This window comes from Penicillium cosmopolitanum (genome assembly GCF_028827165.1).
Source record: "Penicillium cosmopolitanum strain IBT 29677 chromosome Unknown utg000009l:1.0-9042332.0:1.0-9050551.0, whole genome shotgun sequence".
Lineage (NCBI taxonomy): Eukaryota > Fungi > Ascomycota > Eurotiomycetes > Eurotiales > Aspergillaceae > Penicillium > Penicillium cosmopolitanum.
In genome coordinates, this window is record NW_026622679.1 from 4,139,793 (window position 1) to 4,167,694 (window position 27,902).

General features: G+C 52.7%; 10 protein-coding genes across 10 annotated transcripts; 5 read left to right on the forward strand and 5 right to left on the reverse strand.

Moving 5' to 3' along the window:
- Nucleotides 1-474: 474 nt before the first annotated feature.
- Nucleotides 475-3,310, reverse strand: N7509_009652 (uncharacterized protein; the record flags this gene model as incomplete). Its single annotated transcript, XM_056634289.1, has 5 exons — nucleotides 475-532; nucleotides 585-754; nucleotides 815-1,418; nucleotides 1,441-2,951; nucleotides 2,999-3,310. The coding sequence occupies 5 exons, from the start codon at nucleotides 3,308-3,310 to the stop codon at nucleotides 475-477; spliced, it is 2,655 nt and encodes an 884-aa protein (XP_056484909.1).
- Nucleotides 3,311-3,558: 248 nt separating this feature from the next.
- Nucleotides 3,559-4,358, forward strand: N7509_009653 (nuclear cap-binding protein subunit CBC2; the record flags this gene model as incomplete). The annotated part of the gene is made up of 5 exons (XM_056634290.1): nucleotides 3,559-3,624; nucleotides 3,695-3,804; nucleotides 3,864-3,908; nucleotides 3,981-4,172; nucleotides 4,229-4,358. 5 exons carry the CDS (start codon nucleotides 3,559-3,561, stop codon nucleotides 4,356-4,358), a joined length of 543 nt encoding a protein of 180 aa, XP_056484910.1.
- A 171-nt stretch (nucleotides 4,359-4,529) lies between these two features.
- Nucleotides 4,530-5,414, reverse strand: N7509_009654 (pyridoxal 5'-phosphate synthase glutaminase subunit PdxT; the record flags this gene model as incomplete). Its single annotated transcript, XM_056634291.1, has 2 exons — nucleotides 4,530-5,100; nucleotides 5,182-5,414. The coding sequence occupies 2 exons, from the start codon at nucleotides 5,412-5,414 to the stop codon at nucleotides 4,530-4,532; spliced, it is 804 nt and encodes a 267-aa protein (XP_056484911.1).
- A 298-nt stretch (nucleotides 5,415-5,712) lies between these two features.
- Nucleotides 5,713-7,033, forward strand: N7509_009655 (4'-phosphopantetheinyl transferase family protein; the record flags this gene model as incomplete). The annotated part of the gene is given in 2 exon segments (XM_056634292.1): nucleotides 5,713-6,173; nucleotides 6,190-7,033. The coding sequence occupies 2 exon segments, from the start codon at nucleotides 5,713-5,715 to the stop codon at nucleotides 7,031-7,033; spliced, it is 1,305 nt and encodes a 434-aa protein (XP_056484912.1).
- A 1,096-nt stretch (nucleotides 7,034-8,129) lies between these two features.
- Nucleotides 8,130-9,002, reverse strand: N7509_009656 (1-acylglycerol-3-phosphate O-acyltransferase SLC1; the record flags this gene model as incomplete). The annotated part of the gene is made up of 1 exon (XM_056634293.1): nucleotides 8,130-9,002. One exon carries the CDS (start codon nucleotides 9,000-9,002, stop codon nucleotides 8,130-8,132), a length of 873 nt encoding a protein of 290 aa, XP_056484913.1.
- Nucleotides 9,003-9,632: 630 nt separating this feature from the next.
- On the reverse strand, nucleotides 9,633-12,267 carry N7509_009657 (anaphase promoting complex subunit bimA; the record flags this gene model as incomplete). Its single annotated transcript, XM_056634294.1, has 4 exons — nucleotides 9,633-9,704; nucleotides 9,773-11,613; nucleotides 11,669-11,842; nucleotides 11,931-12,267. 4 exons carry the CDS (start codon nucleotides 12,265-12,267, stop codon nucleotides 9,633-9,635), a joined length of 2,424 nt encoding a protein of 807 aa, XP_056484914.1.
- A 575-nt stretch (nucleotides 12,268-12,842) lies between these two features.
- On the forward strand, nucleotides 12,843-13,435 carry N7509_009658 (SND2/TMEM208 family protein; the record flags this gene model as incomplete). The annotated part of the gene is made up of 2 exons (XM_056634295.1): nucleotides 12,843-12,851; nucleotides 12,914-13,435. The coding sequence occupies 2 exons, from the start codon at nucleotides 12,843-12,845 to the stop codon at nucleotides 13,433-13,435; spliced, it is 531 nt and encodes a 176-aa protein (XP_056484915.1).
- Nucleotides 13,436-14,103: 668 nt separating this feature from the next.
- Nucleotides 14,104-17,709, reverse strand: N7509_009659 (uncharacterized protein; the record flags this gene model as incomplete). Its single annotated transcript, XM_056634296.1, has 2 exons — nucleotides 14,104-17,509; nucleotides 17,585-17,709. 2 exons carry the CDS (start codon nucleotides 17,707-17,709, stop codon nucleotides 14,104-14,106), a joined length of 3,531 nt encoding a protein of 1,176 aa, XP_056484916.1.
- Nucleotides 17,710-18,593: 884 nt separating this feature from the next.
- N7509_009660 (E3 ubiquitin-protein ligase SSM4) lies at nucleotides 18,594-23,210 on the forward strand (the record flags this gene model as incomplete). Its single annotated transcript, XM_056634297.1, has 4 exons — nucleotides 18,594-20,669; nucleotides 20,699-21,587; nucleotides 21,645-22,570; nucleotides 22,599-23,210. The coding sequence occupies 4 exons, from the start codon at nucleotides 18,594-18,596 to the stop codon at nucleotides 23,208-23,210; spliced, it is 4,503 nt and encodes a 1,500-aa protein (XP_056484917.1).
- A 601-nt stretch (nucleotides 23,211-23,811) lies between these two features.
- Nucleotides 23,812-27,892, forward strand: N7509_009661 (uncharacterized protein; the record flags this gene model as incomplete). The annotated part of the gene is made up of 4 exons (XM_056634298.1): nucleotides 23,812-24,458; nucleotides 24,587-26,969; nucleotides 27,037-27,127; nucleotides 27,369-27,892. 4 exons carry the CDS (start codon nucleotides 23,812-23,814, stop codon nucleotides 27,890-27,892), a joined length of 3,645 nt encoding a protein of 1,214 aa, XP_056484918.1.
- Nucleotides 27,893-27,902: the final 10 nt, after the last annotated feature.

Genomic DNA, 27,902 nt, shown 5'->3' on the forward strand with positions numbered 1-27,902 from the left:
AGCCTGTCGAAATAGTTTATCCTCATTATCGTGCGCGTACGGGTCCCGGGGAGCGAGTTTTAGTTCATGGTAAGTTCGAGTCTTTGTTATTCTAGATTAATTGTGACAAGGCAAATCACTAACTGTGCTGCTTTTTAGTGCCTACGGGTGAATGTAGTGTGTTTGGGTTCGTGAATAATAACGACATAGACTCGGATATAAGTCCACGCGAAACTTCTGCAACTTTGAATGAAGATAGCGAAGGAAGTCGGATTTTTTCGGAATAAAGTCGGGAGAAAATGGGACCAGGGAAGCCTCTCGAATTGATAAAATACTACTAGTAGGGTACGCCTTGATTTCCAGAAAGTAGGAACGTGTCAATAATCTATCTCATGTATGCCATCATGCTATCCGACTAGTAAAATCATAAATGCAGCTGTACTGTTTCAAAGGAAAGAATTGATAACAATAACAGTGATGTCGAAACACCCAGTTTTACATGCTCGTGTTAAGGCGTTCCAAACGGGACGTAATGGCATCAATGACGGCCGACCTATTATTTGGATTAGCAAAAGTATTTATCAATGAGATTTCGGAAAACTTACTCTCGCTCAACCATCCTCATCGCATCTGCAATCTTAGCCCGCTGCAAACGTTGCGGGACTCTGGGCTGAGACCCGCCAGGGGAAGACGGGCTGCCAGGCTCGGTGGGTGAGGGAGCCTTGGCTACGATGGACTTGGTCTCGCTGATGAGACTGGTAGCCAATTGTTTGACCTAGACGTTGTGTCAGTAAATAGGCCCAGATACAGGGGGGAAAGCGGGGCCATCTCTTACCATCTCCAAGCGTTGCGCCAGTGCCTGATCTTGTTCATCACCCTTCGGCTCCTCCTGTTCGCTGAAAGACTCCGACAAAACATTGACCTCATTAACCCAAGCCTTCTCCCTCTCGCTCAGAGGACGACCACCGGAATTGAGAAGCTTCTTCCGCAGCGCATCATATCGCTGCGCAAGTTCCGCTTGCCGATCCTTCGCCGCATCCAATCTCTTATCGAGGGCTTCTCCATTTCGAGCGCCCTCCTTGCGATTCCCATCTTCGCCAATCTCACTGGTCGTGCCCTTGATACGCTCCGCAACTTCGGAGAGCTGCTTCAGTTGGTCCTTCATTTCGCCTTGCAGGCGCTCACAACGACGGAAGAGGTCGGAGGCCGCTCGCTCGAGCGCATTGGTGTGAGCTGAGAGTACGCGATGGGCAGAAGTCACGAGGTCCAGCGTAGCGGGAGACAGGCGTACCTGATCCTTGAGCGTGTTTCGCTGGCGGTGCGGGACGTGCTTTTCGACGAAGGAATCCAATGGAGACTGTGCATAGAGGACGGCGGGAACTTGGTACGGCGCACGCCGGGGAAGTAGGGCAGGGGATCCGGGTATAGGGGGAATTTTGCTGGAGACCAAAGTCTATAGACGCAGAGAGGGCGTCTGCCGGGACGTCCATCGCAGCTGCGTACGGGTTGGAGGGGTTGTAAGTGAGAAGAAGATAGCCAAGGTCATAGTCGTAGAAGACCACGGATGTAGCGAGGTGCTCGTTCTTGACGATCAAATCGGCGTCCGAGACTTGGAGAATTTGCTCTCTCTTAGCCACATCTGAGTCAAATAGAACCTGCATTCGGAAGCTTGATCCAGAGATGTCCTCTGACTGTAATTCAGCCTCTAGTCTTTGGACAAATGAGGACATGGAGAAGAAGGCCACTGTGGTCGTATTTGTGACGAAGAAGGAGTAGCGGGAGTGAACGTCCCGGGTAAAAGTAGGCCAGGTAGCCGCTGCAGCGTCGCTATCCTTAATAGTATCGAGCGATTCGAGCAGCACCAGATCGGCAGGCTCTGAGAGAGGAGTGCGGAAGGCATTCCTGCGGGCCTTGGGCAACCACTGACCCTCCACGCCATCCAATTCTAGACAAATATGAACACGACCATTTCCGCTAGTCAGACAGATGACAGTGCCCGAAAGCTGATCACGCTCGCTTGATTCCACTGCCAGTTCCTCGTCTTCGCCCATCATTAGGTCTTCGGCGTTGAGTCTGGCAGCAATGACCATAATATCGCAGAGATCCAAGTCATCTAATTCATCTCCCGTCTCGAAACGGAAGGGACCTTGCAAACGTGGAATAGCACTTGGGTTACCGGGTCGAGTGAAGACATCCGCTCCCTGGATTGTATCCGATTCGGAGGGGGGATCTAACGGCTCCTGGTCATCAATCTCCCGTAACCATTCATACTGCTGTCGGCAAGCAGTAAGCTCCTCTTCCAAATCCTCCGGTGCCTCTTCGAGGGATGCCAGTTTGGGAATTATAGCGGAAGATAGCGATGGGATCGTTGCGGACGGGGCCTGCCACTTCGAAGGCAGTAGAGGGCACAACGCATAGAGGTCACCGGGCTTCATTGCTACCCAGAGAGTCATCGGAGCCCAAGCATCCTCCCTCTCACTTCCATTGCCGGCAAAGCAAGACGAGGCGACTTCCATATCATATATGTCGGCGGAGAAACCCTTGTTCTTTCCGAAGCCAGTAGGCGCAAAGTCCTGGTCCGAAGAGCTCCCATCGACCAATTTTTGCAAATCAATCGCGAGAGTTGGCTGATCGAATGACCAGTGGTTGTTTCTGTCCAACTCCCACACCCGTACGGCGGCATCGGCGGTAACTGTCACAATACAACCACCGAGGTTGGTGTGCAGGCCCAGCGGGTGCCACAACGCGGAGACGACAGGTGCTTCGGGGATAACATGGGTGGTAGGACCAAGTTGGTAGGTCTTTAAACGGATAGGCGAAGTATCTTTAGACGAGAGATGAGAAGAGTCGGGCAGCACCGCGATGTGAACTGTATGCTCGGTCACGATGGCGAGAAAAGGCGCCATTCGGCGATGGGAGGATTTGATGGATAAGACCGTAGACGGGAACCGCCAGAACCTGCACCTCGTCAGCTATATCTGAATATTATTTTTGAGACGCTCCCTCGCACAACACTTACCCTATAAGATGGGATCTCGCCGTCCTTTGCCGGATCCTTCGTCTGTCCAGTCGAGGTTTTCTTCTGTCTCGCCTGCTGCTGCCATTGATCCTTCACCCGGGCCAAATTCGACCACCGAATCTCATTTTCGATCACGGCGAAGACCTCATTCCCTCTCTTTGCAATCGTCCTGGTCGCGCCGCTAGCTGTAGCAGACTTGGGGGTAGGTTGGGTGTCTTGCGCGGGGGTTGCGAGAGAATTGCTGGTAAAGAGGCTCGCACCGGGCGACGGCCGGCATAGCCAAGCCGGCGCGTAACTGTTGACCTTTGGCATAGAGAGATGCGATAGGTGATATCAAAGACAGGAGGAGTAGGGGATGTTGTTATCTTGTTGTTGGGAGAGAGATCAAATCATGGCCCAGAGAAGAGAAGCTGGGAGGTTGTTGGTTGTTGACGGGGGAATTCTTGCGCCGCGCCAAGGAAAACCCAAGGGAGCTCCGAGCTTCAACTTCTCCTCCGCCCTTTCCTTCCTTCACAACGTCACTTCAACAACTACCTCATTATACAACTTCTACCCACACGATGAGTGTCTTGGAAGTTAACACCGTGGACCGACTGGATCGACCCAGTGCGTATTATGCGGGAAAGGTGTGTATTACAGCTCTGATCCCATGGCCTGATGATGATGCGACCGTGCTAACTGGAATGTTGGATACAGAATAAGAGACGCAGAGACGACCGGGAGGAGCGAGAGCCAGAGCCTAACAACAAGTTGCAAGGCGCAACTACTCTCTATGTCGGAAACCTGTATGCGCCTACGATCGAGTGGTGAATGTAGTGTGGAGATTGGAGATGGTTTCAGTTTAACTAACCGAGACCCTTCCTAGGTCCTTCTATACCACCGAAGAACAGATTCATGAGCTTTTTGCCAAGTGAGCATAACTAGCACAACGCCCTTTCTTATCCAACATGAGTCCGGTCATCCTAACCTAATCTCTGTACAGATGCGGCGAGATCAAGCGATTGGTGATGGGCCTCGACCGGTTTAACAAAACTCCCTGCGGATTCTGCTTCGTCGAATATTATACTCACCAGGATGCCCTGGATTGCATGAAATATGTTGGTGGCACCAAGCTGGATGAGCGCATCATTCGAGCAGATCTAGACCCTGGCTTCGAAGAAGGACGGCAGTATGGGTATGTGGAGTGGATCTTGGTAGCAGATGCAAAGGCGCCAACTAACTCTCTAACAGACGTGGTAAATCGGGTGGCCAAGTCCGGGACGAATACCGTGAGGAATACGACCCCGGCCGTGGTGGATATGGCCGCGCATATGATGAACAACGTCAACGAGAGGAGGATGAATACGGTGCGGGGAGGTAGGTCTGGTCTTGAACAGATCTTGAACAGGTTGCGACTCAATGGTCCCGGAAAATGGCGTTATTCCCTCGGCATGATATCAATTAGAGAACAAACAGGATTCTTTCTATTTCACCCGATCCCTTCTATGTTTTTATTTACAATTCTTACCCCCATATTTGATATGATGATGCTCTATTGTCCCAGCTTCTTTCTTCGGAGAACCGCGGCCTGCACCTGGCGCAGCCACCACGCATGGATTCTCGCATCTCCGGTCAGCTCGGGGTGGAAGCTGGTTCCAAACACATTGCCTTGCTGCACCGCCACGATGTCACCGAGTTCCTTGTCAGGACTAAGGTCTCGGCCCTGGGTAGCGATCACCGAAGCCGGCCGAGACAAGGTGGCCAGCACCTCGACGTGATCAGCCGTGGCAGCCTCGGCGGCCGGCCCCTTAGCTTGACGCGAAGGGGCAACGACCGTCTCTTCCAAACTGATCTCCTCGGTTTGGATGCCCTTGTGATGGGGCAGAATCCGCTCAACAATAGGCGCACGAATGAAGACCGTTGGGAAGGGTGCTGCACCGGCACCCAGAAATGGTAGCTCCAGTGGAGCCTGGAAGCTTTCTGTCTGTCGACCAAAATGGTTGCGATTGACGCGGACATCGAGACCACCAATGAGCTCCTGGCCACCCTTCTTCGTCTTGTTCGCCGATTCAGCCAACAATATCAGCCCAGCGCATGTGCCCCAGACCGGCTTGCGATGCACCCTATAGTTGCCACATTAGCATTTGTCGAACAGCCTTACAGCCTTTTGGTTTCTTTTTTCAAGGAATTGGGCCAGGACTCACTTCACAAAGTCTCTCAATGGCTCCAGCAGATTCGATCTGGCTGCCACTAGGGACATGGTGGTGCTCTCTCCACCAGGCAAGACCAATCCGTCACACTTCGCGAGTTCCTGTGGGGTGCGGACTTCAATAAACTCCCATCCAGCCAGGGACTCCTGCTCGGAGGCCTTTTTCAACAGCTGGACATGCTCAAAGAAGGCACCCTGTAGGGCGAGAACTCCCACTGTAACCGGCATGATTGTAGATGTTATGGAAAAGAACGAACTCAAAGTGGCGTGGGTTCTCCATTTGCCATGACTCTTTTCGAGGCACGTGATGCCTATCTTTCCCGGGGAATTGCTTATCTCCACGTGATTACCGCGCCTTCCCCGATCGGGCCATATGCAGCAAACACCACCACCACCTCGTGGGACGATTCATTGCATCTGACATCTTTGTCTACTGGATGTTCAATTTTTATGTGCTCGAGTGTCTCCAAATTGCACTGCTCGCTCCAGTTGTATAGAAGAATTCTGGGGGAATCCGGCCCTGACAATGTTGACCGGTGCACAACCACTTTATATATCCCCCGCTATCATGGAAACAAACCAGATCGACCATGCCAATATACTTCAAGATGGCCCCAGAACAAGTAATGTCGATCCCGCATTAAAGGGATTTCCAACATTGGCACGCTGGTATATCGATGTTCGAGACTGGGAGGCCAATGGTCTAGATCTCCCACTGATAGAGACCTTACGACCAGCCGAGCAACAAGCCGTGAAGAGATACCACTTCGCCGCAGACCGACGCATGTCATTGTCATCCAACCTGCTGAAGTACTTATACGTCCATCATGCATGCGGTGTACCATGGAAGGACATACTCATCAGCCGGACCGAGATGCCGCAAAACCGACCATACTACGAATCCAAAACTCCCACCCGGGTCGAATTCAACGTCAGCCACCAAGCATCGTTAACCATACTGGCCGGAACCATTGCGCCCTCAAATGAGTTACTACAAGGACAGCCCGATGGTGAAGACGCCCCAGGCCCCTCCCCCCCAACTCGGCATCGACATAACATGCATCAACGAGCGCCGCAACAAAAACCCAACAACACTCCACGACTTCAAAGAATTTGTCACAATATTCAGCGATGTCTTCTCACCCACCGAACTCGCCACAATGACGAACCCAAAACAAGCACTCCTCCAAGCCAGACGTCTAGGCTACGCAAACAACGTCCTCCCCGAATGCACCAATCCCGACGGCACGGAATTTCACAACTTAGACTCAATAATCACCTACGGCCTCCGACTCTTTTACTCATACTGGGCTTTGAAAGAAGCTTATCTAAAAATGACCGGCGAAGCCCTCCTCGCGCCTTGGGTGAAAACACTCGAATTTAAAAATGTTTTTCCTCCTGAACCTATTCAACTTTCGTCCTCCGCAAATTCAAATTCAGGCTGCCAGTGGGGTCCTATTTACCCACACGTCGTGGTAACCCGCGACGGAACCGAACTTCAAAATGTCCGTCTACAGCTTCAAGCTTTCGAAACGGATTTCATCATCGCGACTGCGGCTCTAGGACCACAGATCGGTCCTATTCCTGACTCCGCACGAAACGAGGCCTTGCACCATTTAGGGAGTTTCAGTACCGCTGATGCGAGCGGCAGCCAGAAGGAAGTTGAATTTGAACATATTCCTCTTTCGACTAGGAGGGTTGTTGGTGACGAGGATCCTTGGACTGGTGGGACGGGAGTTATTACAGATCCTTGGCTGCCTATTCAGGAGGTTGATGTTGAGTTGGATATAAGGGCTTGTGCGGAGGGACGTTGTTTGCATGGTTTTTCTGGTGTTGGTGGTGAATGATTTCCCCTGAGTGTTACTGTTCGAGAAGGTTTGGGTCGATGAGATGTTGAACAGGCATGGATCTTTTTTTTTTTTTTTTTTTTTTTGTTCATTGCACTTTGGATGGTGTGCTTGTTAGTTACTTGGACAGCGATGAAATGATTTAGGGTTGATGGTTTGTTTTTTTTGTTAGCGCTTTCGAAGCATTGCGTTATGATAATGGATTAGTAGGTATTACTCTGTACTATGCATTATGGGTTACAATCACCGCCGACTGGGCAATCTTCAGCCTTCCAAGTTTCTAAAATTGAAGTAGTAGCCCGAGGAACTAGCATTTCAGTGCCACGGGGAGCGGAGAAGAGTGCCCAGGTAAGAGTCAACCTTGGAAATTTCAAGTTCTATTACTAGCCCTGGAGTACTAGTACTAGCATGTATCTCATGGAGCACCGTACCCATACTACCTACCTCAATAAATTTCAAGGGCGAGGTCAACAACCCACCTGGGCAAGGCTGGAAGCCCTTTCAACTTGAATTTCAAATTTCTCTTTTCTATTGATCTAGCAACCTTCAAGTCAAAAACACAAACAGAAAAAAAGTCAAAAGTCAAAAGCGAACAAAAGCAGGTCATGTCATCTTTTCACGCTAAGGTTGGTATATACATCTGGAAACGAGTCAAGTGTCTATGAAGTAAGACTAGTAGTAGGAGACCGTTGCGGACTCGGACTCGGACTCGTACCCAGCGAATGGAAACAAAAAGGCCGAAAAAAAGGGTGGGTTTGGGGAGTGGGAAGGTGTGCTTCTATATGACGTCTTAGAATCCGTGCAAGTGGGAACTCGAAGGGATTTGGAGGTAAGGTCTGGTATGGATATGTACCAATTAGGAAAGAGGAGGGGAGAGTGGGAGAGATGTACAATTAGGGCAGATGCAAGAGGATGCTGTCCTGGGTTAGGACGTGGGGATCAGGACGAATAGGGTCGTCAGCTCCAACGCCACCCCAAGGGGAAGGTTCCAAGGGCGAGTCGAGAGAGAGATTGTTTATATTCCACGGCCGGACAAGGGACACGGAGTATGAGACAAAGACTGTTGGAAGGAAGAGAGGTAGAGGTAAAAAACTCCTCAAATCTCAATGGCAGTGGAAACGCCATTGGCACGAGAAGTCTCAACCTTGGAAGTCTCGGCAAATTCAAGAATAGTCTTGAGCATGTCCTCACGGGTCGAAGTAGTGAGACGATCCACGTCGGCGGGGGTGAGGTTCTTAGTCTCAATAGGAGGCAGAACCCTAACCTTAATACTACCCGCATTAAACCGCAACGCGCGCGGGGACATCACATGCGAATAATTCTCCGTAACAACGGGGACAATAGGCACACCCGCCTTAACAGCGAGATGGAAAGCGCCCTTCTTAAACGGTAATAGAGTCGGTTCATCCGAGTACGATCTCGTACCCTCTGGAAAAATAAAAACACTCTGTCGATGAACACGCATCTCATCAACCGCGCCATCAAAAGCTTTCATAGCAGTCTCGCGATTACCGCGATCAATAAAGACAGTGCGGGACAGGGTCATGAACCATCCTAAAAAGGGGATGTTGCGCAGAGACTTCTTTGCCGTCACGCTGCAGTAGGGAGGGAAGATAGCGCCCAGCATTAGGACGTCTAGTTCTGTTTGGTGATTTCCGATGAAGACGGCCGGACGGGTTGTTAGGTGTTCTTGGCCCTCGATGATGTCGAATGTTACGCCGGTCGTTAGGCGCATGACCCATTTGAAACTGCGGGCTGTGGCATATTGCGAGATGCGGCCGTAGCCGATTAGGCGGAGGATTATCGAGGCGAGGACGCCGTATGTTGCGCAGAGGAGGAGGGAGCCGTAGGCTGCTAGACAGCGTGCGGCGAAGGCTGCGCGGGGCACTTTTTGGCCTAATGCGAAGAGGGAGAGCGTCACTACTACGAAGGAGCTTATGCCTTGGAGAATATAGGTGCTGATCGACATGGCTGGCGTGGGAAACTGTTGGGAACGGGGGTTAGTTCATATGTTGGATTTGTTGGAGGTGTTTTGGGAGAAGATGGGCTTTGTTGGTTGCTTTGGCTAGGGGAGGAAGAGAGGAAGAAAGTAAGGAGGCAATTCTCACATGTAATTAGATCTGAGGGCCAGCAGAGGGAATGTCGAGAGAGATGAGGGACATCGTGGGGGGAACTGCGGAGGTGAAGACGGCTTTTTTTGCCCACGCCGACTCACCGCCAGCTGACCGCGGCAGATGACGGCATCACGCAGGATCTACGCTTGTGCTTGTGCTGGTGTTGGTGTTGGTATAGCTACACTTAAAATCTACGAGTACCGCTGTGCTGGTAATAATGCTCTGCTCGGCTGTTCATTGACGAGGTCTCGTCTTACTCTCATAATGTACAAAGAAACACCGTGCCATATGCCAGATGTCTAGACCTGGAAAACCCAAAATGAACTCCCCAGTGATGCTGTGCAAGAAAAGCGCAGAAAAGCAGAAAAAAAAAGTGGGAGAACTAGACCCATGATAACCAGCCCCGAGAACGCCGAGCTTGCAAGACGGGGATCCCAAGCAAAACGCAAAGAGAGAAAAAGCAGACCCGGTACGCATTACGGGTTCTATGCCATGTCTTCGTCCTCCATGTCATCGTCATCCAGCGCCTCCATCGCATCCTTGATGAACTGTGCAGCCTGGGCAAAATAATGTTAGATTAATTCGGATATGATAAATACTTAGTTTCAAGGGAGGAGGAACATACCTTCGGGTCCAAGTTCAAGGCCGTCGTAAAGTGCTTGATAGCATTGGCCTTGTCGTGGAGCATCTTGTACAGCTTACCGAGAAGGTAGTGCACGTTGGCCTCGTCGGGAGCCATATCCTTGAGGATCTTCAGGTCTGTCAGGGCAAACTTGTATTCTTGGAGTTTCATCAGTACCCGCGCCTTACGGAAGCGGGCCAATATGGAGTGTGGGGCGAGAGAGCAGGCGCGCTCGTAGTGGACTAGGGCTTTTTTCGGGTCGTTCATCTTTTCGAGGACTAGGCCGATGCAGCAGATGAGGACTGCGTTGGTCGGGTTGATGGTCGCGGCGTTGCGGAAGTGTTGCTCGGCATATTCCAGTTTGCCCATCTTATCGTAGACGGTTCCCAGTCCGTACCAGGCATTGTAATGCCGGTTGTCGGCGTTAATTCCATGCCGGTAAGCATCTAGTGCCTTGTCGTACTCTTCGTTGGAAACGTATTCGTGGCCCTGGAGGGTGAATGCATAGGCGAATTCGGGATCCAGCATAGTGGCTCGTTTAAAGCATTTTAGCGCTTGGTCATGATCTCGTTGGTGGGAGAAGGTGTTGCCAATGGCACACCAGGCTTGAGGGGACAGACGGTCCGCTTCCAGGAGTTGATGAGATAGGTATGCCAATTCGACATCACTCTTCAAGTGCCACAGTACTGTCGAGTAAATCTCCATATCTTGGAGTCGTGTCGGTGCCAACGCTTGGACGCGTGAGAAATACTTGGCAGCCTCGGTGTACATAGCTTGCTCGAAGTATGCACGACCAAGCTGAGCAAGTACCCAGGGAGTCTCGCGTTGGCCCTGTGAAAGAGTATTGAAGTGCGAGACAGCTTCGGGGCATTTGTAACGACTCAATGAGAAGTATCCTGATGCCAATTTTGTGAAGAGACCAAGAAGCCAGTTCAGGGCCTCAAGTTCTTTCGTTCTCTCCGCTGTCTTTGGCAGGGGTGGAGGTCCAGAGTTAGCAGGCACATATGTTGCACGCGGCTCCTTTCCATCATAGTCGGATGATTCCATCGGCTTTCGGTTGCCACTAACAACACGGCCGACCGTCCCCGTACGTCCTTTTGTTGTTGTTTGGCCTCTGATCTTTTTCACCTCACGGCCATCTCGCCCGGCCAGGGTGGCGCTTGAAAGTTTGCTGGTAGTAGGTTTGATTTGATTGAAGAGCCTGACACTCCGCCGCTGCGGGGCACCAGGTTCGACAGGCTGTTGAGATACAGGGTGAGCCACTTGACCAGATACGGTGCGCTTGCGATCTCCGAAACGTGGTGCAGGTGGTGGTTCTCGATCTCCCGGGCCAAGTGGCGGATCCTCCGGCTCAGTTCGTGGCCTGGGTCTTGGTCGAATTCCAGTCGGACGCATCTTCGGAGGCGGGTGACCAGGGTGATCTGAGCTCATGGTTTGAACTGGGCGATTTTTCCTCGCCGGGGCCAACGGAGGCTCCCATGCGGAATCCGGATCAGTAACACCGTTCGCAATGCGGAACTCTTCTGAGCCCGATCCGCTGCTTTGGTTCCCCGGAGTTTCCATGCCTTCATGAATGACATGGGCCGGTACTGACGCGACAGTGACAGAGCTTCCGTTGAGTTTCTCCCAGAGAGCAGAGCTTCCATAAGTGGTATCGGATTCGGTGCGGGAATTAGGGACCATGAAAGGATCTGAAGTCGCATTTCCGGTCGTTTGGGTGGGGAAGTTACCTCCCGTGGGAGACAGTAGATCTGAAGGGTTATCCTCGGCACCGGGGGCGGAATTAATGATGGCGAGAAGTTCGGGACTGAGCTGGAAGATATTTGGGACTCGGATATTAACGCCTGGTCAAAAGTCAGTATATACGACAATGCCAAATCTCAGAGACGCAAGGCGAACCAGTAGAACATAGCCCGAGAAAAGCATCCCACATGAATGGGTTGAGTTTTAATGAATCCACATAGCAATCAACCGCCTTGTTCAAGTCCTTCTGCGCTTGCCACAGCTTTCCTAGTAGACAGTAAACCGCTGCTGCATCTGGAAGATGTTGCCGTTGTGTTTCGCTGTGTTTGTCTAAATTTGCGGTCAGTGCCATAATCAAAGGAAAGTAAGACTGCCAAGATGCCCCTTCCAAGAGGATGTGTTCTGGCGGAGGACCTACTCCAGTGATTCTTCGAGGCCCAGAGAGCTTTGCAGCGCTCTAGGGCGGTTGCGCCATCCAGATATTTCCCTACATCCAAACAAGCTTGCGCATAGACATAAGCACATCCGGCATGCATGCCTCGCGAGCCCGAGGCCTGACTGAATTCTAGGGCGGCCTTGATTTCTCCATTATGCAGGTGACAGAGGGAAAGTAGGTATTGCGCTTCGAAGGATCGGGGTTCATAGGCGTGGAGGCGTTCCGCGAGGAAGAGGGCGTTTCGGATGAGGTTATTATCGAGGTGATAGTAGATAATGTGTCGCAGCTGACTGGCGACATGGCCCGTCGAGAGGGCCATGCTGAAGGGGTTTGCACGCGGGGGGATGTTAACGCGTGATTCTCACCACGCGGAGAGATGGGGCGGGGAGCAGAGCAGGACAGAGCAGTGCAATGGTGAGTTGGGAAAGGTCGAAGAAGGTCAAAAGAGGTTGTAAGAGGAGGTGTTATTCTTTCTTTGAGTGGTGACCTTGGTCAAATCGAATCAACGTGCCTAAGAGACCGAGACGGAAGCGGCGACATCGCATCCGGTTGTGAATGTTGCGAATGTTAGTGTTGCTGAATGCTAGTCTCAGTGCAGCCAAGTACTCTTTCTGCCGGGCGGTGAGGGTCGTGGTGGGCAACAATCGCAGCTTCCACCTTACAGTAGGTACATACTCTGTACTCTACTTCTCCACTCTGCACTCTGCACTGCACTGCACTCTGCCGACATCCAGGTGTCCTGTGCCGTACGATCTTGTACATATGCAGGTGGTCTGAATTGGTACCTCACACACAACAGTATCGGATATCGGAAATAATCTCATTCCTCCGACCTACTCCAGATCTACCTCTATATCTACCTCCATTCACCTCTCCACACACACCACCGCTACAATGGCTCAAGTAAGCTCCAAGCTCCAAACTCCCACTACACCCAGCCTAGCCACCCACTAACAATCCCCCAGAAAGCCGCGAAAAGCCTCGCAGCCCGCAACACCGCCCTCCTAACCCGCACCCACCTAATAACCATCTCAATCCACACAATCTACCTAGTCCTCCACTTCCTAATCAACCGACCCCGCTCACTAAAACCCTACATCCTCCTCGGTCTACCAACCCTAATAATCGAATACTACCTGGACCGAATCGGACGGCCCCGCTACAGCGAGGATGGAACAAGCCTCAAGACCGCGGGCGAGGATCTCAATGCTACCGGTTTAACCGAGTATATGTGGGACGTGCTTTACTGGACGCAGGGGTGTATTGTGGCTGTTTGTATCTTTAATGATCGTGCTTGGTGGTTGTGGGTTGTCGTTCCGATTTATTCGGTTTATTTGGCTTATACGACTGTTATGGGGGTTAAGAGGGGTTTTGCGGGGATGGGTGGTGGTGGTGGTGCGGAGGGAGAGGGGGGTGAGGTGCCCTTGAGTAAGACTCAGGCGAAGAGGGAGAAGAGGGGAGATCGGATGAAGCGTGGGAGGGCTTAATTGGGTGTAGTTGGGTGCTGCTTTGCGATGAGTTGGGTTGAGTTGAGTTGAGACTGGTGGGATTAGTGATGGGAGAGCATTAGGGTCATATTTTGTACTACTAGTAGTTAGTACCTCTTATGCTCGGGATGTAAAATATAGTATTTTCAGCGATGCAGTGGCTACTGCATTGGCCATTGCTATGGCTACACAAAACTAGAGACAGCATCATGGTTGACGAACGAATTACATTATGTACCCAGCTCCAGCCTACCGCGCTGCGTCAAGTAAAACTGCCGACCCAGCCAAGATAAAAATATAGAAACCCGAACTTTGGAGAAAAAGGAAAAGGGAAAGAAAGAAAGAAAGGCTGAAGCTTGGAAAAGAAACTAAACATCAATGTGCATCTTATAGGTCATGAACATATTGCCGTCGTGACAAACTATATGGGGAATAAAATCGTCAATAGCCCCAGTTTTGGCAGAACCTCCAACGCTGGAGTGGCATATTGGAACAGGAATGGGGATGGAAAAGGAACCAGATGATTGCTAAGACAGGGCGAGGAAGGGCAAGAAACGGAACGAAGAAGAAAAAGCATCAAAGTACCACCCGTGAACAGCCTGTCCAACCATATCGTATGCGTGGGGCGGAAACAAATCAAATCAGAGCTTAGCGGGAATCCGATTGATTCACAGCTCATCTTTGCTAGAGGAAGCCGCAGCCTTAATGCTGCTGGTGGTATCCTCAACATGGGAGGCGACGGTCTCGGCTGCCTCTGACGCGGCGCTGCTGGCGCTGGAAGCAAGACCAGCCACCTGGGACTGGGCATGCTGGACAGCTTCGGCAATGCGGCTAGTCGCACTTTCAACGGCACCCGGTTCTTCGCCGTAGATTGCAGCGCTGGCCTTGGACTGGATGTCCTCAATGGCATCCTTGGCGACGTCAATATAGCCAGACTCCTTTCCATGGACAGCTTCACTAACGTGGCTGGACGCGGCGGAGTAGGCATTGACTGCAGCCTTGACGGCATCGCTCAACTGATCATTGGCCTTTTCCACTGCCTCCTCCACACTAGGGACATTGGTAGCATAGGCCTCGGCGACAGAGGAGGCGGATCCGTAATCTTCACCCGCATAGCTAGACGCAGAGGACACTGCAGCTGCTGGGTAGGGGGTCTCGTATGCAACGCGAAGCTTGCTCAAGACGCTTTCTGTGAAAGAAGGCTGCTTACCTACAAGCAGCTCGGAGATAACGTCCTTGACAGCGTCGAATTGGGGGACGTGGTTGTGCACCGCCTGCTGGAAGTATGGCTCCGGCGTGCCATAGATCTGTTCACTAGCCTTGGACACGAGGCCCTCCCAGTTCTCAGATGCCTGGCTGGAAAGAGACTCCAGAGCCCCAGAAGTTGTACCATACAGGGCGGAGCTGGCAGAAGCGGACGCAAGAGAGAGCGAGGAAGAGGCGGCGGAAATAGCCGCGTTATATCGGGAAGAAGCATCATCAATGATACCCTGGGCCTTGCCGTCATCAGCAGAGGAGATGATAGAGCTTGCAGAAGCGACTACCGCGGCGAGACTGGCAGAAGCCAGGGAAGAAGCCTGTGAATACTGGGATCCAGCTCCATCGATAATATCCTGGAAACTCAAAGGAGCAGGGGTGGGAGCCGGAGTGCCATAGACAGCTTCGGACGCCGTTGAAACGAAAGCAGTGTAGTGATCGTGAGCCAGACCGACAGCTTCATAGTAGCGGCGCTGGGCATCCAGAACAAATGGCTGAACACCGTTGGAGGTGGAGGTAGGCTCTACTTGACGGACCTGGGCGAGCTGTTGGGAAGCGAGACTGAGACCTTCACTGAGTCGCGAGGATGCAACGGATGAGATCTGAGCAAGGGGACCAGATGGCGTGGGAGTAGCTTGAACACCGCCTAGCCTTGACTCGAACTCCTTTGTAGCATATTGCACTGCCCCAGAATAGGCGGACTCAATGGAAGAGAGAATCTGTTCGTGCGCAGGAGCGCTGGATTGAGTCATCTGTCCGATCACCTGGGACTTGGCAATTTCGTAGAGGACCTTTGCCTGGGAAGTCGAATCGGCCAGAGCAGAGCTCGCGTCTTCATAGACACCACTAGCTTTGCTGGCGAAGTTGTGGAAAACATCCTGATCGTCCTGGTCGATGATAGGCTCTTGTCGGGTATTGGCATTCGCGGCAGCAACACCAAAGGCAGGCTTTCCAGACGCTTGCAGATTCTCATAATCATCATTCAAGGTGGACGCATCATCTTCTACTTCAATCTCCTCTTCATCGGATGCCGAAGCAGGCTTGGAGTCAGCGGCCACGTCCTCCTGATCATCTTCGATCGAGGCATCCGACTCGGACTCAGCAGCCGATTCATGTGTCTCAGGAATGTCCTCAACAGCCTCATCACTGTTGGCATTCTCAGTTTCCTCGGTCTCCTCAGGCTCCTCCTCCTGTGGCTTGGGCAGGGGTGGAGGGGACTCGGTTCTGGTCTCAAAGTTGTCGCCGACCTCCCGAGCGGCAATTTTCCAATGACCAACATCCTTTAGCCTGATGAGTTCTTTGGCAGTATCCTCGGCAACATACATGCCGTTCTCTACGATCTCAGAGGCCACGGCCTTCGCGTTGGCGACCGATGGGTGATTCATGCCGACCTTTCGAATCTCATTGCGCCAGTCGTCGATCTGGGCCTTAAGAGCGTGGTATCTGGCCCAATCCTTATAGGTCACATTGTCCGTCCATGCCCACCGCATACCAATCTCTTGGAGACCGAGATCACGAATGTTATCGAGGACATCAAGTGTGGAATCAACTGCAGCGGAAACCCTGCGCAGGAGTTCCTCTTCAAAAGACACCGACCACTCGCGGAGGGTGTGGGCACGATTTCTGACAGAGATCGCAGAGGTACGGATATCACTAACAAGCTGGTCACGGGCGACCTGTTCCTCTTCAGGGGCATCCATCTCCGGTAGTGAAGCCGTAAGGTCATTAATCCGTTGCTGGATGGAGGAGACCTTCTCCGACGCCACAGTCTGGAGAGCCGTGGAGAGACTTTGGCCGTGACTGTTCGCACTGCTAGCAATGAGAGCCGACACGATTTCCTCGATACGTTCTTCCATATCCTCCACTCCCCTGTCGGCAGCGAGCGCAAACTTTTCCTGCCATCTTTCGAGATCGGAGTCGATCCGCTTCCGGGCTTCCCGGGCAACTTCCTCTGGCGAGAGAGTGGGCTGCAGAGTCGGGGTTTCCTTCGTGGTGGTCGTCGTGGCAGTTGAAGTTGTGGTTGTAGACACGCTGTTGGAGGGGCGAAGCGGTACGTGGGAGCTGGGAATGGTCGAAGAGACGGTTTTCTCAGAAGAAGCGCTATCCACATCTTCAACGACCGCCCGGAGGCGTTTACCATCACGATAGCTGGCCAGGCGCTGGCCAATCTTGACGAGCTGAGGCTCAACCTGCTCAGAGTAGAGCCCGGTGAGGTGTGGCCACAGAGAGCTATTTGCGAAGTAGACCACAGATGACCAAGTATACTGGGCACCAGGGACGACGTGGGTGATCAATACATCCTGACCAGCAGTGTAGGTCTTGCCGATGAAGGGCTGGGAACGAGTATAGAAGGGCACAAAATGATTCCAGTAGACGGTGGTCGCAGTACTGCTGGCTTTTTGATAGTAGGGAGATACTACGGCGACACCTTGTTGAACATACGGATCCACCTCTGCTGCATAAAGTTGATACACTTTGTGCTGGGCGGCTTGTAGGCGCGGCGTGACCTGGGCGTTCCATTGCGCGGCGCCATAGACTTGAACCTGCTGCCATGCGGGGTCTCCATATTTTTCGTAACCGGACTTGGCGACCTTGGAAACAGGCGCATAAACCTGCTCGTTGAAAATCTCCACGTAGGGGCGGGCCTGGTCAACATATGGTGCCGCGTATGTGTCGTAATATGGTGTGACATAAGGATCCACGTGCGACCGAGCAATCAGATAAGGCTTGCAGACTTGCGGCGATGAGTCGGTTAAGTCGGCGAGACGCGACGGGCATCGTAGAAAGGGGGTGAGTAGAGTATACCATATACATAAGCTAGAGGCAGACAACAGAGTCAGTGGGGGGACCTTGAGCAGGAGAACGCAGGCAAATCGAGACCAGATAACCTACCGTACAATCAATCCAACTGTCCACCGAATCGGACTTCTCGATTTCACCGAGGAGGGACGAGGTGAGGCTCTCCCTTCCTGCTTGATCACAGTATTTGGCACATGGCCATTCTCTTGGACCACCATCCTGGCTGTTATGGTCTGGGCGAGTCTTGGATCGAGACAACACGTCCCGAGAGAAAAGTTGCGAGGATGGACCGCGGACTTGCGAGCTTGCGAGTCGAGTCACGCCAGTCAAAAGAGTTCGAGAGACTGAAAGAGGCGGAGATGAAGAATTTATTGATTCATCGGGTCGTCAGATCAGCCGTGGTCTCTGGGAGGCGAGTCGGTAGCTGGTGGAAGTGGAAGAGGGAGCTCTTGACGGAACTGGGAATGCTCGCGTCGGCTTGGCGCTAGTCAAGATTCACGGGCCGCGGTCAGATCGCAGAGCTCAATCCGAGGCTGGGTAAGAAGCAGGTTTGACTCCCGACCTCGTCAATTTAAGAGACGAATGGAATCAAGGAGATTGAGTGTAGGCCAAGTGGGAGTTTGCGCCTCATACGCAGCAAGGGGAAAGGAAGCTGGGGTCAAGTATTGGAGTGAATGGCAGATGGAGGTACTCACAGATACAAAGCAGTAGGAGCTGAACAGTGAGGTCATCGCTGTCGCACGGGTCAGTGTATTACAATACTGTTCATTGTTAGGGGCCTACCTGGAGTGTGTAGTATTGTAATACCAATACCTTAAGCTGAGTCATCCGTGGTCCGCGGTGGCAGGCCCGACTCGGTGGCGGTGGCAGCGGCAGCGGCAGCCACAGAAGGAACAAAGCGAACAAGAACAAGAACAACTACAACTACAACTACAACTACACTCCTGAGAGCCGCGGCAACTTATCCCTCGAACCTCCCTCTCACCACCACTACCACCGCCACCACCACCGTGCATGGCCGAGAGGATATGATGCCCATTTGAACAAGGTCGTCTTGACCACTCCATCCCACTCGACTCGATTCGACGCGACTACACACACTATGGATTTCCCGGATCCAGCTCCCCTCGCTTCGGGCGCAACGCCCTTCCCCGACTTGATGAATGATCCGGCTTTAGATGAGAGGGAGAGGGGACTGGAGGACATGGATACCTGTCGGATCTGCCATGGAGAAGGTACTCTGGAGGAGCCGCTATTCTACCCTTGCAAGTGCAGTGGAAGTATTAAGTTCGTCCATCAAAGCTGCCTGGTGGAATGGCTTGCACATTCACAGAAGAAGCACTGTGAGCTTTGCAAAACACCATTTCGCTTTACCAAACTATACGACCCGAACATGCCCCAGAGCCTTCCAACACCGCTTTTCATCAAGCAGGCGGTCATACAGTCTTTCCACACACTCATCACTTGGTTGCGCTTCGTCTTGGTGGCCTTCGTCTGGCTAGGTTGGCTACCGTGGTCGATGCGAGCAATCTGGCGAGCATTGTTCTGGCTAGCAGACGGTCACTGGTCGGCCACTGGAGCAGCCGCCCAACAGCGGGCAGCACACACTGCTCAATCAGCTGGTTCGCAGTTATTGTTCAATGACACTGCGGCAGTTGCGACTGCGCTCAACTCAGCAGCTTCAGCGGCTTCCAGTGCTATCTCGTCCGCCGCAACAGCAGTACCCCCCACCGGGGATCCAGTGATGCTTACGCTCATCAAGAAAGTCATCCCCAGTCTCTTTATTCCCGCATTAACCGGTGGCACCGGCCAAAATGGCTCAAATTCGAACAGTACAGCGGTTTCGCCAAAGGCCCGATATCCGTCTTGGCTTTCCGATGTGAAATTCCTGAACACATTGACACCCTATCCGACAATCAATAACATGATCATCGATACCCTAGAAGGGCAGCTCATCACTCTGTTGGTTGTGATCGCATTTATACTTCTTTTCCTGATCCGAGAATGGGTAGTACAGCAACAGCCAATGGCAAACATTGCAGAGGGGGAACGTGAAGCAGCTTTACGGCTTATCGCCAATGACCGGCCCGATGAGCAACAGCGACAGCAGATACCGCCACTCGACTTCCCTCCCGCTCGCCCGAATGCTGAATTTGAGGGCCTCCAAAACGATCATCCCCAGGAAGCCAATGACGATATTCCACCTCGATTTGGAAATCATTCACCCGCCCCATCTTTAACAGACTCTGATGATGGACGACCCATTCTCGAACGGAATCCTGGACCGCACAACCGATTTGCATTTGAGGACGAGTTTGCCGAAAACGCTCAAGCTCACGATCAGCGGCGCCAGAGGATGGCCTTATACGAAAATGTCCTAGCAAACTGGGATGGCGAGCGAGATGAATTACTGCGAGCCCTTCAAGAACAAGAACATGCAGACCGACCGCGCGGCATCCCAGAGATCCTTCAAGAATTTGCCAGAAATGAAGTACGCGATCAAGAGTATCAAAATGCTCCCAATGCGGAAGATGCTATGTCAGTACACAATAATCTCCCAGCGCCAACTGGCCCTATCGCCGAATTGCCGGCCCAACCTGAAGATCCCCCCACCAATCGGAATCCAACAAGTGAAACCTCTGCAAATGACCAAACCGCGCCGACTATTGGCCAACTGGAAAACCATCAACCACCAACTGGAATTTCCGAGAGGCTCGTGGACTGGTTCTGGGGTGATGTTACCCTTGACGACACTGACGTTGCCGAGGCGGTGCCAGAAGATGACGAGCAAATTGTTCAGGACCCTGCTTTGGAAGATCCATTCGTACCTGTTATCAACAACAGAGCCCAGGATCAAGTGGATGATGGACCTCTAGGCGGAGGCGCCCCGGCGGATGATGCTGGCCTTGATCCCAATGACATGGATGCCATTGAAGGCGATGACTTTGAGGGAATCATGGATCTCATTGGTATGCAAGGACCTATATTCGGACTTTTGCAAAATGGGGTCTTTTGCGCACTTCTCATCGCCTTTACCGTGGCCATTGGAATCTGGCTTCCTTATCTTTGGGGTAAGATTGCCTTGGTATTGCTAGCTAATCCTTTGGAGCTTATCGTCGGTGTTCCTATGACTGCCATCTCGGTTGTCGCGGACATCGCTTTGGATACCCTGATTGGGGTTCTTGGCTACCTGATGTATTTTTTCAGCTTCTTTTTCAAGGTGCTGTTGAGCCCCCTCGGGCCCTGGTTCCGCTTGGCGAATGGATCCCGCGAGGCAAATCGGTCACTAGCGCCTCTCTGACCCTGATTGATGCCAGTACCAATCGTCTCAACAAGGTGATGAAGGCATTCCTTGTCTTCCACGACTCCGATATCCCCATGTTCTCTGTCCTTTCCCACCAGGCGTTGAGGTTACATCAGGCTCGACTTAGTACATTGGTTCACTCCGCGTATGGCCTGGTGAAATTCGTCTTGCACGATTTCCCGCTACGCTTGGTCACGCTAGGCATTCCAGGTGCTTTATCAGTTGACTTCGACTTCACGCAAATAAAGCAAGCCGCAATTCAGCTACAGGGCCAAGTCGGCAACTTCACCAAGTCAATCATTTTCTCCACCCCTGGCGCGAAGTTATTGAATGCCGACGCAGTCAATGCGGCGTCTGCGAAGCTTCCTGTCGATTACGACCTTGCAGTATGGGATACCAAAGACCGTATCATTGCCATATCCATGGGCTACCTACTGGCTAGTATGATGGGATTCCTCTATCTTCGGATCACGGGCCTGCTAGCCGGGACAAATCGAGGCCAGCGAATCGAGGGCATGGTTGCTGAGGTCTTGCTACAGGCCGGAGGCGTGATGAAGGTCATTCTAATCATTGGCATTGAGATGATCGTATTTCCTTTATACTGTGGCACCCTCCTTGATGTCGCCCTGCTCCCTCTATTTTCAAACGCGACAATCTCATCCCGGATCGCATTCACCATCGCCTCTCCGCTTACCTCCCTATTCGTCCACTGGTTCGTTGGCACGTGCTACATGTTTCACTTCGCACTCTTTGTGTCCATGTGCCGAAAGATCCTTCGGAGTGGCGTTCTTTGTAAGTGTGCTCCTGTTGATAGACGTTCTTGGCCAACAGCTCCTAACCTCTCTCTAGATTTCATTCGTGATCCGGATGACCCAACCTTCCATCCTATTCGTGATGTTCTGGAACGCACCATCACCACCCAGCTTCGGAAAATTGGGTTCAGTGCCCTTGTCTACGGCGCCTTGGTTATTGTCTGTCTCGGAGGGGTCGTTTGGGGCCTCCACTTCGCATTCGATGGAATACTTCCAATCCATTGGTCGGCCAGTGCCCCCATGCTGGAGTTTCCCGTTGATCTTCTTTTCTATAATTTTGTCATGCCGCTGGCGATCCAGTTTGTCAAGCCTTCAGATGGGTTGCACGAGCTATACGACTGGTGGTTTCACAAGTGCGCACACTTCCTGCGTCTCAGTAACTTCCTTTTCACTGAGCGTCACCGAGAGGAAGAGGGCCGGCATGTCCTGCGTAGCTGGTGGGGCCTCTTACTCGGAAGCAAGGGTGACTGGGAACACCCCGTCGTCGGCGAGGAGCAACAGGCTGCTGCGGAGAAGGAGAACCGTGATGCCTACTTCCTGCGAGACGGTCGATTTGTGGCGGCTCCTGCTTCGGACCAGGTTCGCATTCCGAAAGGCAACCTCGTTTTCTGGGAAATGTCCGAGGGGAATTGGGGACCTGAGGGCGAGTGGGAATCTGACGATGGTGAACGCCCTCGCTTCCGGGAATCATACACACTGACCTACATCCCGCCATCCTTCCGGACTCGCATTGCAGCCTTTATCCTTCTTATCTGGCTGTTTGCTGCCACCACTGGCGTAGGCATCACCATTATCCCGCTGGTAATTGGTCGTTGGATCATCTCGATCTGCCTTGGAAGCCCCGTCCCGGTGAACGACATCTACGCTTTCTCGAGTGGGTTGTGCGTGGTTGGCGGTCTGGCATACACGGTTCACTACTGCCACAAGGGCATTCAATTCTTGCGAGAGAACGCCGGCACCTATGTCCAGTCTCCTGAGACAATTGATCGAGGCCTGCACCAACCTGTCGCTGCACGCTGCCCGTCTTGCATATATCGCCACCGCCTTGGTGGTCGTGCTCCCGACCCTCTTTGCCCTCCTTACCGAGTTATACATTCTGATTCCCGCCCACACCCTGCTCGGAGAGGGACAGTCACACGTCGTGCACGTAATCCAGGACTGGACGCTGGGAGTCCTTTACGTTCAAATGGCAATCAAACTGACGGTGTGGCACCCTCGATCCTGGGCGGCAGCGGTGATGAACGGAATCTTCCGCAACGGTTGGCTGCGACCTAATGTGCGCTTGGCGACTCGGGCTCTTGTGCTCCCGCTATTGGCATTTACAGTGGCGGCGGTTATCGTCCCGTTGACGCTAGGAGGGATTCTGCGATGGACCCTTTTCTACGCACGGGTTGAGGCGCAGTCGCATGTCTACCGATATGCCTACCCTGCGACTCTGCTGGTGGTACTTGCCGCGTGGACTACCCACCTCGTTCGGCGACGGGTGGCGCTCTGGCGGATCAACATCCGCGACGATGTCTACTTGATTGGGGAGCGGTTGCACAATTTCAGTGAGAAGCGGGCGCGTGATGTGGGAGTATCGCGACGAGTGATCACTGGGTGAGATGAAGTTATGAAAAGCGAAAAGGCAGCATATAAGGAGGACTGCCATGGATTAGTAGTTTGTTAGTATATGGGACCGGGTGAGAGTCCCCCGGGCATCTGTACATTTAGATCGATCATAGATATCCATATCAATCATACCCTATTCATATTCATACGAGTATCCAAGTATCTCTACTCCGTATACTTTATGCGTACACTAGTACTACTAGTACTACGAGTATAGTTTATGCAGCTAAATTTAGTAAAACGCGGCTGCCTGACTCGTCCCCGTCCACGTGACCCACTCTTTCCCCCGCGGTGCTCCTTCCTGATTGGTTAGGCAACAGGATTCCCCCGAATGAGAAGGCACGACTGCCACTTTCACTTTGGGAAGGACCAGGCACCACTTTACTCGCTGTGTCTTTGCCTCTGCCTTTCGCTTTCTACCTTTCGCCCTCCGCTTTGATTCTCTCTGCTTCATGGCCTCTTCACTCCTACACTCCCAGCAATGGACCTCTGAATCCCCTCACTAATATCCCCTCTGAATCCCGATTCCGATCCGATCCACCCCAATCCATTCCAATCGCCTCGATCCCTTATCGAATCGCTATCGCTCCAACATGTCCGTCTTGCGCCACGGAGGAGGCGGGGGCGATTTCCTCCAGCGGCGCCTCACAAAGCTCTATACCGATACCAAAACCTCCTGCGAAAGTATAACTACTGCCTCAAAGGCCGTAGACGACCCCGAGTTGGTCGCTTTACATCAGAGCTTCCAGAAACAGCGGGACCGCTTGCTCTCGTGGGGCTTGGATTGGAGTGACGCCAGCGCCGCCCAGCCAAATGATATCGATGAGTCCCTCACGGCCGCCGGATTCAGTGATGTCGTCGAGAGTGTTATGTCCTCCATTCAGGATCTCCTGAACGAGGCAGAGCGCGTGCAGCATATTGACCCGCCCATCCTCCAGTCAAAGGAACGCAAGGTGGATCTGCCGTCAAAGCCACCCCTCAGCACTCGACCACTCAAGGCACAATGGACTGAAGATGATATCAGTCGATCAAAGACAATTCTCGGCGACCTCACTGCCTGCATCGACACCCTCTATGACCTATCCCGCTCGCGGCGGACAATGGCTTCCAGCATGTCCTCGAACAAGCATAGTACCAGCGCCAGCGTACGACGACCACGACCCAACCCCGTTTCTCCATACGACGCTTCCCACGGCTCATTCTCCGAATCCAAGGAAAAGGTTCAGAGCCCGAAGTCCATGTACGACCATTTAAACTATTCCCCTCAACTCCGCACCGCAACGACTACAACAATCCCTTTGTCCCTTCCAATCCTCTCGTCATCGACCGATCAGACCTACAACTATACGGCACTGCCCACGATAATAGCCCGCCTCCTTATGAACCAATTGCGGCATCGTCGAACTCCCGGGCCGTTGGTCGACTTAAGACCTCCGCGGCCCCATACCTTCTCGGTTCTGTGAAAGACTCGCATGTCTCCGTGTTGGTCGAGTTCATGCCCGTGATGGCCAACTCCCAGATGGACTCGAACAACTCTCGGCTGGAAAAGCTCCAGCACTCGCTCGACCAGTTGCTGCAGAATGCACGAATTGCCCACCTGGGTCTTCTGCGCTTCATTGGTTACGCTCTTGACGAACCTAATGCCCGCTACGCCTTCCTATACCAGATGCCCGTCGACTATTTCCCCTTTTTACGAAACCCTAGCGATCTTTTAAAAGAGCTCAAGCCCGTGCCTCTCCTCGCCATGCTCCCCTCCGCGGATAACTCCGGCGACAAGCGCATGCCCAACCTGGAGACTCGGTTCCGTCTGGCCTACGACCTCTTAATGTCCGCTCTCCACTTGAGAAGCCAGAATGTCGTCCATGGCAACATCAACAGCAGTAATGTCATTTTCTTCCCCGGCCGGACCGATGCAAACAACGATGAAGGTGGCCTCGCCCCCGACATGCAACGTCCTTATTTGACCTCTCCGGTCCGCTTCTCCAATGATGGACCCACCCCAGAGCCGCTAGCCAATGCCATGTATCGTCACCCGGATGACAAGAGATCTCTTGAGGATGATGCCGCATGGGCTTATGATCTCTACTCTCTCGGTCTTGTCTTACTGGAGATTGGCCTATGGGCACCTGTCAAGCAGCTCTGGAAGCTGAAGTATGATCGCTCGTGGTTCAAGCGTCGTGTCGAGGAACTATACGTTAAGAAGCTTGGTCCGAAGTGTGGGAATGCTTATCTTCAGGTGGTCCAGTTGTGTTTGGATGCGCCTAATTTCCACTTGTCGACGCAACCAATGACCGATCTCGGGTTACGCGTTCCCCAGATATACCATTATCCTGTTCTTGATTTGTCCGACCCTGATGGCACCTTCTCTTTCTCAATGAACTTTCAATACACGATCTGCAAGATATTATGGTCATGCTGTCAGATCGACATATTCGGAGCGCCGGCAGCAGAAGAATTAAACGACTGTCTACCTCTGGCCCTCGTTCCAACCCCTGAGCCAGCCCCCGCTCCCATGCAGGCTAACGCCTTCGTGCCTCCTAACTTCGACAAAAAGCTGCCCACCATCCCGGCAGGTGAGTGGGGCGCAATGGCCGAGGAGAAGAGTCCTGACAAGCCGGCCAAGAAGCGTACGGTGCATAGACTTCCTCATCTTGAGATACCCGATGAACATCTTCAAGAGTGGAACTTCCAGATGATGCCGCGGCTTAGTCGACTGCTTCAGAAGATCCTAAAGGAATCTAACGAGTCCTGCGGTGCTACTCTCATGATGACCGGAGAGTCTACCGAAACCGCTCGCACCACTATATGTGTTACCTGTGCCAGCGTCAAGAAAGTTCGACAGGCCTTGAAGAAACATTTCCCTATCGGGCGGGATGACTGGGATCTGATTGTCCTCCGTGGCGACATCGAGCGATCAAAAGTCCCCCGCAATAAAAAGCGCAAGCCCGCTAAAACACGGCCCAACGGTTCAAACCAGACTCCCTTTCGCCAGCGAGAGTTGAACCCTTGCTACCAACAACGACCTCTCTGTGGTGCTTCGATTGGTGCTTTTCAAAATGAAGAGCACTTGCCTCCGGTCTCCTATGGTGGTGCTGTTCTTGTCGATGGGCAGCCCTATGGATTGACAGTTCACCATATGCTCGAAGCGCCTAGTGACGACGAAGGCCTTGGAGATGATGAGCCTGATGCTCCCTCTCGCTCTGCTGGGAACTGGCCTCAGGCATCACCTACCCCTGCCACCCATCAGGATCTTTCATACACCTATGCTGATGACAATCCTTCTTTCGAATTCGATATATCGGATGGGGAGGACGATGACGCTTCCTTATCTTTAGGTGGTGACGAGGAATACTGGTTATCGGATGATGATTCGTCTGATGATGATTCAATTGATGGCGGCTTCGATGATGACGACGATACTGCTTCAATTGGTGATACAGCCGGTATTGAGCCTGGCGAAGAGCCTCGTCTTCTCGTGACACAACCCGCCATCGACGATGTCCATGATGATTTTTTTCCTTCGCCCGAAGATCGCGATGACGAGCATCTCGCTTCCCACTCCTTAGGATATGTGCATGCATCTTCGGGCGTGCGGCGTTGGACGCGAAAAGGCATTAAGCACGAGATTGACTGGGCTCTGATCAAAGTAGATGAGGCCAGGATGGATCCTCGCAACATTATTGTCGAGACCTCGTCGGCGCTTCCCCTCAGACCCGGCATGCCTCAGCCTCCCCCAATCTTTCTCAGTCAAGTAACTCGAATGGAGGAGCTGGGGGGGAATGCCAGTGCATTGCTGCGGCCGGACAAGCGGTCTTCAGAACGGGCAGATATCTAAAGCAATGACGCTGGTAAAACTGCACGGACGACACTCGTTCTCAACGAGCTTTTGCGTCAACGGGAACTTTGGAGGTAAGAGCGGCACCACTGCAGATTCATGATTATGTCTATACGATCCTTAATTAGATACCCTTTTGTCCTGTTTTGTCATGGCCTTGCCTCTATTGTCTCATTCCCCGTTAAGCTGGTAAACCATAACCACGCCGCGCCGGATGAAGGCCTCCTCAAACATTCACCCCATTCAAACAGACAACCCGTACGGGGCTGAGTAAAGAAAGAAGAACCATTAGCTAACATCTTCTTAACCAAACAGCCCCCGGCGACTCCGGCGCATGGGTCTTCGACAGATCAACCGGTCGTGTCTGCGGCCACGTCCTCGCCTGGTCCGCCAAAACAAACACAACCTACATCTCCCCAATGGAAGTAACCCTCGACGACATCGCCCGCACCCTCGGCGCCTCCCTCGTCTCCCTACCCGGTCCACCAGCTCCAAGACCAATGCCCTACGCAGGTCCAACCTCACCACCCTCTCATCCTCATCCTCACCCCCAATACCGATACCAAGCACCGGCACAATTGACCGGTGACTTCAATCGTCTCGCTGTGGCCGGATCCCCCGGTGGTGGTCCTCCTATACCTCCGCCCCATCCTCATCCTTTCGCCCACCCTCATCATCCTCATCATCCGGGCTTTGCTCGTCCTCAACATCAACATCCCCCTCCGCCTCCTCCGCCCCCGCGACCTGGATCCCACGAGGCGCAGGTCTTTCGGGCTGTGTCGCCTATACCCCCGTCTTTGTTGACGGGGCCGAGGAATATTGAGCGCTCGCTTGCGTGATGGGGTTATA